The 12,782-nt window shown below is 31.8% G+C and overlaps 1 protein-coding gene and 1 pseudogene across 1 annotated transcript; one reads left to right on the forward strand and one right to left on the reverse strand.

Annotated features, from left to right (window-relative positions):
• Nucleotides 1–3,762: 3,762 nt before the first annotated feature.
• Nucleotides 3,763–7,738, reverse strand: LOC111287718 (serine/threonine-protein kinase RHS3-like). The gene is made up of 4 exons (XM_022878391.2): nucleotides 7,734–7,738; nucleotides 5,664–5,748; nucleotides 4,838–5,580; nucleotides 3,763–4,630 (listed from the first exon to the last, which is right to left on the reverse strand). The coding sequence occupies exons 1-4, from the start codon at nucleotides 7,736–7,738 to the stop codon at nucleotides 3,763–3,765; spliced, it is 1,701 nt and encodes a 566-aa protein (XP_022734126.2).
• Nucleotides 7,739–7,902: 164 nt separating this feature from the next.
• Nucleotides 7,903–8,999, forward strand: LOC149519047 (protein FAR1-RELATED SEQUENCE 5 pseudogene; annotated as a pseudogene).
• The last annotated feature ends 3,783 nt before the right edge of the window (nucleotides 9,000–12,782 follow it).

A 12,782-nucleotide genomic window follows, 5' to 3' on the forward strand; every position in this document is an offset into this window, starting at 1 on the left:
CTACTTATGCAAAGAACTATTTTAAATTGCTTAGAAAGTATATGATTGTTGCTATTTATATTGCTTGCAAGTGCACAGATCGTATCAAGTAATAGTAGTGAGTAAGTAGAGTATCGTCCCATAAGGACTATATAATTAAATTATTGGGTCTAATCAAATACCAAAGTTGACAATCTACTATTCTTATATCTAAACAAATGAAAACTATTGTTGATTGCAAATAAAAGTAAATCAATAAAAACAATGTAAAAAGTAATTGTGTAGACCAATATCCAACTATTCAACTGTTATTTAAAAGTTCTTAGGAATGGCCGAATATAACAAAAACGCTTAAAAAATTGAAAGTTTTGATAAAAGAAAGATTGATTGTAGACTAAAAATAAAAGAAAACATAAAACAAGATTCAATGATTGCTTCTAAAAGAAAATTAAGAAAACAATTTGTTATGGCTAATTTGCCACCTTAGCCAAAATACAAAGAAAATTATAAAGAAAACAATATAAGAAAATCAAAACTAAAGAAAAAAAAATAAAAAGAAGAATGGGATGAGAATTGAGTTGTGTGAGACATATGAGATATGATGTCATGTCATGTGTTGTGATATGATTGCAAGAGAGACTCTTATTTATAGAGCTAAATTTGGCTAGGATGGGGATTAGGATTACAAATTTTTATTCTATCCAAACTCTAAGTAATAAAACTTGATCTTGATCTTTAAAGAGGTAAAGTTGAAATAGGGTTCTTCATTCTTAGAGTGCCTTGGCCGAATGGATATTCTTGGATTTGACATAATCCACCATGTGTCATGCTAATCTTGATCTTGCAATCTTAAAAGAGGTTCGACTAACCATGGTTATCCAAGACCATGCAGTTGCTTCAAGTTCAAACTCTTGATATAAACTTTCAAGAGTCATTTTCAATAATAACTCTTAACCTTACTCCTTTGTTATGTCCTTCTAGCATAAAAACTCTTTAAAGATTGATCAAAGAGTCTTTTTTTTATAAAATCTCTTATTGGCCAAATGCTTATAGGAGTCCTTATACAAGTATGCTTTTCAGTTATTAATTGTATGTAGGATTCCCTTTATAAATGGGATAGCTAAACGTATTCAAGAGCCATAATATAATTAGGATTCATTTATCCAAGTGAAATTAGGAGTCATAGTATCAATGGGATTCGGCTAAACTTGGTTCTTGCATGGCCGAACATTACAATAATTAGGATAAACCTAATCTTGCATGGAATTGAATAACTTGCATGGTTTTCACATACTATAAGCTTGTAACCTAAAAATCAAGAAAACATTCATTAAACACACATATTCAATCAAATTTCAAAATTTTTGAACTAAAAAGAACTTGTAAATCACTCTATATTTTATGGCTATCAATAATGAGAAAATGAATGGGGATATGGCTAGATTTTGGTAGTGACAAAAGCAAGAAGAAAGGAGAATTCATTGGTTAAGCTAGTAGAAATGACCTCTAGTAAAAATCAATGAGGGATAGGGTAGGGATCTAAACTTGCTCAATAATGCATTATTAGCAAAGCAATGCTGGAGAATAATTCAGAATCCCAAGGCTTATTGGGTTCAAATTCTTAAAGCCATATACTTTGTATATTCCTCATTTTTAGAAGCTAATAATGAAGCAAGAACTTCTTAGATCTATACTACCTTACTAGAAGGGAATGTATTAAAAACTAGTTATGTTGGCAAGTGATGGGATGGGGGAATATCAACATATGGAAGGGTTCTTGTGGTTGGTATGTTGGTTCCAAAGGGAAATGTAAAAGTGTGACCAGTTACCACAACTGGTTTCAGATTTAATAAATAAAGTTGCAGGATGCTGGCATTTGAACTCCTTAAAAATGTGTTTCAAATGAGATCTTAGTGGGGATTAAAGCCATACCTTTTAGCAAATAAAGATGGGAGGATAGAATGGTAGGCCCAAAGTTGGCAGTAGGGAAAACTCTATCAAAAATGGTTATCATGTATTTAAAGATAATGAGGGAAGGATATGTAAGAAAGGAGCTTCCTGTTCACGCTAGATAGAAAAGGTAGTCTAGAAACCTGATTTGGAAGCTTAAAGTACGTAATAAGATTAGGAATTTTTTTATGAAGAGTTTGTACTAATGCTATACAATAATGAAAAATCTGTGGATGAGAAAATTTTGTGATGAGTCTATATATTATTTTGTAGCAAGGAGGTAGAGACTATTGAACATATCCGGTTGCAATATCAATCGCTAAAAGGAGTTTGGTTTGCCTATGGATTGGACTATCAGGTGGATAGGGAAAGATTACAATGTTTGATGATTGGCTTAAGAGTGTTATGCTAATGGAAAATTTGAACAAGGGAGAGAAAAATTGTTAGGATATTTTTGTGTCAATCATATATTGGCATATAGGGAAGAGTAGATGTAAGGCTTGTATTAATAAGAAAATGTCAAAGGTTGAAGAAACTATCAAGAGAGATCAAAGTGAAGCTGTGAAATACCTGGAAATGCTACAAACTAAGGATGAAAACATTGTTTTTAAATCATTTAGTATCCATATATTATGAGAAATGATGTTTTGGAAGTATGAAAAAGTCATTGGAATAAAGTAAAGAATGAGCAACTAACGACCTTATCAACTACCAGAGAAGAGCAACTGTCCTAGCATATGCCTATGAACAAAATTTGTCACAAACTCTGGGGTGACATTTTGGCAGAAATATAGGCATGGGTAGTCGACTTCCTTTAAGGGGCAATTGATTAGCCTTCTTGGAAAGTAAAAAAAAATATGTACGTTGGACATGCTGTTTCGTTCCAAAAAAGATGTTTCTTCATCTAAAGGTGTCTATTCGTGGAAAGATGTTTAAGATATCTTTTGGGGCTTATTAATATATCCTTAACATTCATTTTAACACATCTTTACATATTTTAAAATAAAAAATCAGATTTTCTCTCTCTAAACTTTTATTTTCTGGTTTTGGTTTAAGTGTATTTAAAAATAACTTGAAGTGCTATCTTATTCTTCTTCGTTTGGGCATTATATCTTGGAGACAACTTTTGTTGAGACCATTTTCATTTTAGTGAGGAAACTATTATCCTTAAAAAGTCTCCTTGAAAATGCCTTACCCAAATTTTTTTTTTTTTCAATAAAAGATTGCATTGATTGTCACCCTCACACACAACACCTATTAGTTATTTAATTAGACGTTTTATTTTCAATAATCTAAAGTTTCCAACATACTTTACCTTTATTTTAACTATAATTGCCTATCTTATTAATTTGAATGTAGTATTACCGATTTGTATGAATATTTTATTATTGCAAATAACTTCAAAGTAGCTTCGTTATTCTCTGTTAATATATAATTACATATTTTTTACCTAATTGTTCATTTTATTATCATACAGAACACAATTTGATATACACTATTTATTATTATTATTATTATTATTATTATTATTATTATTATTATTATTATTATTATTATTATTATTATTATTATTATTATTATTATTACATACTATATTTAGTTTCTAATATAATAAAAAAATTACAAAAAAGCTAATATTTTTACTTATCTCGAGTGTTAAAAAAATGATGGGGGCAAACATATTTCTAGTAACAATAACTGGAGAGGTTGTAACCAAAAACTTCATTTCCTAAGTATAAAACAAACATAATCACTCTTAACGAGTATATACTATATATATATATATATATATATAGGAATAATTATTAAAATTCACATTTTGTAGTGGTATTGCTAAAAGTACTCAAATTCTATGTAATTAGCAGAAGTGGTAGCACTGTTTTTATCACCCCCAACTCCAAGATGAGGAGCAGGGTTGTTCTTCTTGTCATCGTTGCTAGCGAAATGTGAGAAGTCTAGAGGTTCAGGTACGTGGGGAGGCATGGCGCTTCTGACCAAAGCCCAATTGACTCCCTCAAAAAATGGATGCTGTTTTATTTCCGTTGCTCCTCTTTTGCTTGCTAGTCGTTTGCTTGGTTCTTTTACCAGGAGCCCTCGTATGAGATCACGAGCCACGAAACTCACTTGTGGAGTTTCTGGGAATCTCAGCGGCTGCTCTACAACATTGATAAGTGTGGCTCGATTTCCTTGTCCCTTGAATGGAGTTGTGCCAAGCAAGAGTTCATACAAGAAGATGCCGAATGTCCACCAGTCCACTGCACTGCCATGACCTTCTCCTCGAATGATTTCCGGGGCTAAATATTCATGCGTCCCGACGAAGGACATTGAACGAACATCGGTAGGTTCTGCCATTAACTCTGGCATGGTGCCTCCGAGAAAGAGGCCAAAATCTGATTTAGATTTACGATTTTTTTTACCAGGCAAAATGCGGGGGAAAAATGTTGATGGCTGCATACAACCATGTACAGCTGCAAACTCATTATCCAAAATGCCACCAGTGCCACCACTATTGCTCGTTTGATGTGTAGATGAAGATTTCACCAGTGTTGGACTGACAGAGCAACGGAGCGATAAGTCAAAATCTGAAAGCATGATATGGCCTTCATCTCTTACCAGAACATTTTCTGGCTTTAAGTCCCTGTATACTATACCTAGCATGTGCAGATACTCTAGTGCCAGCAATACTTCTGATGCAAAGAACCTGCTAAAACCAAATGAAACATCGGCATTATATATTAACTCTAATTGAGCACAATATGCTATTTTTACATAGAAGTATAATTCTACAGCTGTTAATCCGATCCTGGCTGCCCTAACCAACATATCCTCAATGCATAGTGAAAATAAACGAATTGACAGATGGGAGAAAAATAAAAAGAATGGACGAATTCATAAAAGGGGTACTAACCGTCCAGCTTCCTCTGTAAAATGCTTGTTGGGTTGCTTTTGGCGGAGAGAATGAAGATTGCCGCCCCTACAGAACTCCATGACCAGACAATAAAACTTGTCTGTCTCAAAATATGAATACAGAGTTGGCAAGAAAGGATGATCAAGAAGACCAAGAATCTCTCGTTCCGTTTGTGCTCGCAATACCTTGTTTCTACTAGCCAGGGATGCCTTGTCCATTACTTTCATAGCGAAGTAGGCATTGGTTCCTCTGAGTTCCACAAGATATACACTTCCAATGTCTCCATATCCAAGGCGCTTCAAACGCCGGAAATTGTTTAGACCAATTGGGCCTTTGGCACTGACCGTATTAATGGCATCCCACCGTCCATCACCACCTGTGTGAGGCCTAAGGGGAGTAGTGGAGCTCTCCAGGCTATCACTACGACTGTTGTTTATACTCCCTGGGACATGGACAAGATTGTTTTGCATCGAATTGGTATTTCTTGCATCATTTGGCGGCATCTTGGGCTTCTTAACAAGATCCATCATTGTGGGATCGTATTGCCGGTTAGAAGGTACATTTTCATTCACTTTTGGAATTGGAGTTGAATATCCAGGTCCAGGAGGTGAATTGGCACTAATTTTAGCCGTTCTATCCACCTTTCTCTGGTCAGGAGGGAAGGTTAAAATATTCTTTTTGGTGGAATGTAAATCTGTTATTTTGTAGTGAGGAGATCCTGTTCCCAAGGAAATATCGCTCAACTGTATCATCAATGACTAAGAACAATTGTTGTTGGAATTGAATTGAAAATACATAAATGAGATAGAAATGGAATTGTACTTACCTCAGTGTCAGAGTAGTCGAGCGTTTTATTAGTTTTTGATGACATCAATAGGGAACACGATGATATATAACCCTCCACAGAATTCCTAATCAACACATAAAAAACAAAAATGAAAAATCACATGAATCTAGCAATTTGGTTGCTTGGTATTACGGAGAAAATCATGCTTGCATTTGCATGGTTTAGTCAAAAACGTTTATCAAGTTTATGGCAGGCACGTCTTGTAAGATGAAACTAATATATGATAGAAACTAAGTTTCATCTTTATTTATTTCTTCTATTCTGTTCATCTACATGATGACATGTAAGACAATATATTATATTATATCAATGCAGAGAAGCATATTAAAAAAAAAGGACCAACCAGGAACTTGTAAATTAATAGAAGAAAGAAAGCTAGCTGTTATAGTCATTTCTTTCTCTATTTCTCTGAGAAAAGAATGTTGTCATGGATTAATGAAATTAGAGAAAAAGGAAAAAAGAAAATCTAGGTATCAGATAAACGTGATTAGGACTAGATAGGGAAAAGAAGAAGACGAATGAAATGAGAATGAGTTGTTTGTAATTTGAGAAGCACTACCACCCATGATAGATCTAACAGGGAAGTGGAGTTTGAAACATTGGTTATGATTCAATTTGGGAGAGATTTGAGGAAATAAAGAGACATAAAAAGCAAACACGGGAAAGAAAATAAACAAATGCAAAAATTCGAATTAAAAAAAATAGATGCAAAAATAAAAGAGCGAAGGTAGACGTTGGGAAAGAAAGAAATGGTCATTGCCTCATTAAGTAATAAGCTAATTGAAGTATTCGAGGATGAATGGTTCACCGTTTAATCCTCAACTTCTCAAATAATGGTTTAATTAATGGGAAGTAACTTTTAATTCATGGATTAATATTTCATACACTGACAGTGTATCATTTCTATACACTATCAGTAAATAATACAATAACACCTTATTAATGAATAAATTTTAAAATTTCAAGCCCTTAAAAATAAAAATTAATAAATTTATTTAGGGTTAATTAATTAAAATTAAAACTTTTCTCTTCTTTGTCACCTCCCTCTGCATTTACCGCCTTCTTCTTTTGATTTTCCAATTCTTTTTACTGGGTAAGCTTTCCATCTCAGTCAAATTTCATGATTTCTTTACTTGGTAAGTTGAATTCCGCTTCGAAATTTTCATTAATTGATTGATCATAGGTAAAATTGTTTGATCATAGGTATTTAATTAAGCAGTTTGAATTGAAAAATTGATAGGTGGAGGAGAATTCATGGCTTTTTATGTTCACTGTAAGTGTGGGTTAAAATTAGTAATGTTAAGGAGGTGAGTGAAGGAGTTGGCAATATGTTGTCTTCTATGTGGTCAATTTGTCTTATGCATATCTAGGAAAGGATATATTGTATTATATTGAATGAAAGGGTTGGAATTATGTGATAAAGAGCTGTTACATTTTTCCTCTGTAGGTGATGGGGTTGTATGGTTATATTTGATAAGTGCCTGTCTTTGGATTTCCTTCAAGTTTGCTACTGTAAGCAACCATATTAAGTTGGAAGTATTAGAAATTTGTTTTAGCATTATGCTAGTTGATTTCTGTTCTACTGTGTTTTTTAGATTATCAACTTTCTGTTTACTGATAATATTCTACTTATGAAAAGTTTCAAAATCAGTGCTATTTCAAAGTATCTGAGAATTTTCTCTTCCAGTTAAAGTTTGATCAAAACATGCTAATCGATCTAGATAAGAGGTTGGTCAAATATGATCTCAAAATTGGGATGCTGGACCTTTTGTACTGTTATGATTGTGAAAATGTGTGGTTAGCCTCATCATGACTTTGGTAAATAGACGTTGTTGAAGACTGTAGATGTTTTTGTCGTGCCCTGTTACTGATCATGAAATATTCTTATGTAGCTTTTTCTTCTTGGCTAGATTATGTATTTGATTTTTTACTTATTAAATAATATTGATCATTATTATGCCAACGTAATATTTTTTTCATTAAAGAAAATTTGGAACAGATAATAAGGCTGGTGAGATTGGCTCATCAACAATGCTTCATAATGTAAACCTCATTGGTCTTTTAACTATTGTTTGCTCTGTTTTAATGAATTGTAAAAGAATGACTTTATGCACTATTTTCATTTAGTTTGGATCTGTTTCATATTATAAAGTTCTTTTACCTTGTATGTGTTTTTGGGATTTAGGTGTTGGAATATCAACAATAAGATGATAAGAAAATGTCACTTGATCATGATATATATAATGGCATGGAATTGGAGGTGATTCAAATTTTTATCTTAATTGATTGATAAGGTTTTCAATTCTTGCTACAGGTGATGGCAACATCTTCTGATAAAGAATAAAATGTTGATAAAGTTGGTTAGGAATATGATTATGAAATTATTACAGAGTTAGCTGATAAAAATCATGAGGTTTTAGAACCATTTACTGGAATAGAGTTTCAATCTTTGGAAGAGGCTTTAGAGTACTATATTAAATATGCAAAATGGGAAGGATTTGAAATTCGTAAGAGTCGTATTACGAAATCTCAAAAAACTCAATTGATTATTTGACAGGAATTTATTTGTTCAAAGGAAGGTTATCACAATAAAAAGTATCTCGAAAGGGAAGATAGAATTCAAGCACCATCAAATGAGACACGAATGGGATGCAAAGCCATGATTTATGTGTCCAAAAAAGATGATGACAAATGGTTAATTTGTAGATTTATAAAAGATCACACTCACGAGCTTGCTACTCCAAAAAGTGCTCAATTTTTACTTGTTCACAAAAAAAAAACAAGAGTTCAACAGAATTTAATTGATGTACTTGATGATTCAAGAATTTATTCTAGTAAAATCATGTCAGTTTTAACTAATAATCAGGTGGCATTGATATGGTTGGTTTAACTGAGCGTGATATTCAAAATTATTTGAGTAATAGAAGGCAGAAACAGCTTCAAAAAAAAGATGCGCAGTTAGTGCTGACTTATTTCAAAGAATGTCAGTTGAAGAATCCAAGATTCTTTTATGCAATACAAATGGATGCAGAAGGTCAACTAGCGAATTGCTTTTGGGCTGATTCTAGGTCCAAAATGGCATATAAGTATTTTGGTTATGTTGTAGCTTTTGACCCAACTTATCTAACAAATAGGTATAAAGTGCCTTTTGTTCCTTTCACTGGAGTTAATCACCATTACCAATCCATTTTATTTGGTTGTGCTTTGTTGTGGGATGAGACAAAAGAAACATTTGTTTGGCTATTGAACACTTGGTTGGAAGCAATGTTTGGATATCATCCAAAACAATCATTACGGATCAAGATGTGGCTATAACTAATGCAGTTGCAAAGGTTTTACCACATACTAAACATCATTTTTGCAAGTGGCATATTGAAAAAAAATTTCCTAAAAATCTTAGCCATGTTTACCACCAATTTGATGATTTTAAGAATCAATATTTTAAATGCATCCATTATACATTAGTTCCTGATGAGTTTGAATCGGAATAGGCTGAAATAATTGAAAAGTATGATTTGCAAGAAAATAGTTGGCTAAAGAAGTTGTATTCCATTCGAGAAAAATGGATCCTTGCTTATGTGCAAAACAACTTTTATGCTGAAATGTCTACTACTTAGAGAAGTGAAAGTATGAACAAGTATTTCAAAGATTATGTCAACTCAAGCACTTTGATGAGTAAGTTCATCATTCAATATGAAAAAGCCCTTGATGCAAGATACAATAAAAAGAGGAAGAAAATTTTCAAAACAATGAATTCCAAGCCAATTTTAAAGACATTTTATCCAATGAAAAAAAAAGCTTCGGAGGTTTACACAAGAAAAATGTTTAGAAATTTTCAATATGAGTTGGTTCATTCTCAACAGTATGTTACAAAAATGATCGTTGTAAATGAGCAAATGTATAGTTATAGAATGCATGAATTTGACAAAGAAAAGCTTGAATATATTATGACATTTGTTTCCTTGTTAGTAACTATAACTTGTTCATATCACATGTTTGAATTTATAGGCATCCTTTGCAGGCATTAATTGACAGTTTTGATTAAAAAAAATGCATTCATTACCTGATTGAAATTTTTTAAAATGGTGGACAAGAGATGCTAAAAAAGGAGAAGTAGAAAGCATCTTAGATGAACAAAATGATAGTGCTCCAAAGTCTTCAATGATGTTGTTTAACAATGTCATGATTCATTCTTTGGAGCTTTTAAAAAAAGCTTCAAGATCTCAAAAACATTATGATGTGGCAATTAGAGGTTTGCAACGGTTATTTGAAGAGCTCGATGCTTTGAAAATATCTGAGGAGGAGAAAAGTAGTAGCACTTGTGTTTTAACAAGTGAAAATGTTTTTAAAGATGTTTCAAAAGATCATAAGACTCATTTTTTAAGTTATAATATAACTTTGCGTGATCTTCTTCATGTGACTACTAAAGAGCGTCCTCGAACTCTAATAATGAAAGGGGCTTTGAAGCAAAGAAATAATTCAAAAACATGTTCATTCTGCAAACAAAATGGTCATACAAAGAGCACTTGCCTGCTAAAAAACCAATCAAGGTATTGTTTAATGCTTTTAAATTTGGTATAGTTTACCATATTAGCATTTCTTAATTTTTTTCAACTTTTATTTTTTTGAAGGTGTGATTCTAGCCAAGAGATAGTGTCAAATCTCAATACTGCTAAAACTTATTGTTCCATTCAATCAAATAAGGTAATAATAAGTCAATATTCTAATATTTTTAGTTACTTTTTTTACTTTTTTCAAACATGTTATTTAAATTAAATCTATTAATATGTAAATTTGTCTTATTAGAACTATGAATCACTTGAAATATCTTTGTGTATGTAGGATCCAAGTGCGACTCAAAATTGGTATCAAAGACAAACAAACATGTCTTTAGAGTCTTACACTACAAATTTTACGGTAAAATAATTTACATTTTATATGATTTATCTCCTAAACATTGATAAAATTTTATAAAAATATCTTATTCATGTATTTCTTTTAATATTATTCATGATTATTTCTTTTATTTAATTTTCTTGTAGGATTTGATAACTACAGTACAACAATTGCCTATTGGGACAACCAAAAAGGTTTAGGCATAAGTCTAGAAGAGGGTGCGGATAATGAAAGAATTGGCAATCATGCATGTAACCAAACTGTATAACAAAAGGGGACAAAAAAATAAAAAAATTTTCATTCATTCCTGCTCTACAATTTTTTATATTTGCATTGAATGTTGGTGGAATCTAATCACATACCATAATGCCCTGCATGCTTCAACCTCACTCACCCTTATCAACAACTTTCATATTTGATAAATTAGATTGCAATAGATTTTGTTTTACCCTGTGATATATACAAATCAGTTATGTTCTCTATATTTACAATCTTACTTCTTCGACAACACCCTCTTTAAGCTCTGCGCTAGGCAGCACCAGTTGACCATTAACTAAAACTAGCTTTCCATCAAGTCATATTCTTCTTGCAGCATCTGCAACAGTGCTGCCAGTTCTCAATCTCATTATGTCACCATGAAGCCAACATATAGTAACAACCTCCCTTAGGACAATAGAATCAGGGTTGATACTAGATTTTGCACAACCATTTTGTCTTACAAAACTTGATTATGAGCGTAGTTGCACTTTCCACTGGAGCATTTTCCTTAACAAACGCACCTATGTAATTTAAAGTCAAAACTTACTCAGTACATCTCATTCTAATTATAGGAGAATTCTTCAAAAGAAAAAAAGTCACTACCCCATCAGCATATGTTATGTATCGTGCATAATACAAGTGACAAGAAGGAATACCTGATATTTCCTATAGTTTTATTGAAAATTTTTTAGATTAGTCAGATAATTTTCCCATCAATAAAAGGGAACATGTCAGTTTAAATAAACCTTAAATTCAAAAAATTTGAGTCATGTCATGTGCCAACTAAATCGAAGTATTAACCGATCATCTTCAAATGGAAAATACGAACACAAGGATGAGGAATCAAATACCTCTAATGAACCCTACTAATAGCAATGTCTACTTTAGTGATGGCTTCTAGAAATGTTTAAGATGATTGCAACCATACTTATGGTTGATGCTAACTTTAATTGAATTGGAAGTAACATATTCTAGACTGGGCCTAGATGCAATAAATTCAACTGGTTTGACTTTAAAAATGGCAGACATAGCAGTCAAATATTCTGATTCTTCTTGATCTGTCAAATCAATCACTTGGATGAAAGTTGGCAAAAGGCATTCAAATTGGTCTTGCTGCAATGAAATAATTTAATGAGGTAAATAAATCTACCCACCGACTATAATGATCACTTAAAAGTTAAACATCCAAGACAGGAGATGCTAAAAGAAGCAAAAACTCACAGATATGCAAAAGTCCCGAAAAGCTTATTAAATATGTTTATTGTTGAAACATCTTATATACTCACAAGATATGGGATGTGCCATTGATCTTTCTACAAATCTGAAAATGTCAAAGCAGAATCTGGTGAGACGAATATAAGAGAATTAAAATCAAGTAAAAAGAATTGGAAAATCAAAAGAAAGAGGCAATAAATGCAGAATGAGGTGACAAAGAAGAGAAAAGTTTTAATTTTAATTAATTAATCCTAAATAAATTTATTAATATTTATTTTTAAGGGCTTGAAATTTAAAATTTTATTCATTAATGAGGTATCGTAATATTATTTACTGATAGTGTATAGAAATGATACACTGTCAGTGTATGAAATATTAATCCTTAATTCATTTCCTTCCCTTTTATACCATGGGTTACTGGTATCAAAATTTGATCAATCCAAAAAATAATTCAAATCAATCCAAAAATCAAACCCATCCTAATGCCAATTAACTAAAATAAATCAAAAAATAAAAAATAAAATGATTCGAATTTAAAATGATTCAAATTTATAAAAGCATTAAAAGACCAATTTAACTCCAACCTTATAGAAGTTTAAATTTATACATAAAAAAAAAAAAAATTTTACTTTTAATTAAGCGATTTTGTCAACAATTAAGTAAATGACCAATGATAAATTATTTTTCTTCAGCACAAATTTTAAATTTGAAAAAATATAAATACTATTC

The sequence above is a fragment of the Durio zibethinus genome, chromosome 4 (genome assembly GCF_047325235.1).
Source record: "Durio zibethinus cultivar Kanyao isolate XHJ-2024 chromosome 4, ASM4732523v1, whole genome shotgun sequence".
Classification (NCBI taxonomy): Eukaryota; Viridiplantae; Streptophyta; class Magnoliopsida; order Malvales; family Malvaceae; genus Durio; species Durio zibethinus.

Excerpts from the sequence above, each read along its gene's own strand:
- LOC111287718 (XM_022878391.2), bottom strand. Across the intron at positions 5,581-5,663 it reads TCGACTACTCTGACACTGAG|TTGAGCGATATTTCCTTGGG; the intron begins GTAAGTACAATT and ends TTGATGATACAG. Across the intron at positions 4,631-4,837 it reads TTTACAGAGGAAGCTGGACG|GTTCTTTGCATCAGAAGTAT; the intron begins GTTAGTACCCCT and ends TGGTTTTAGCAG.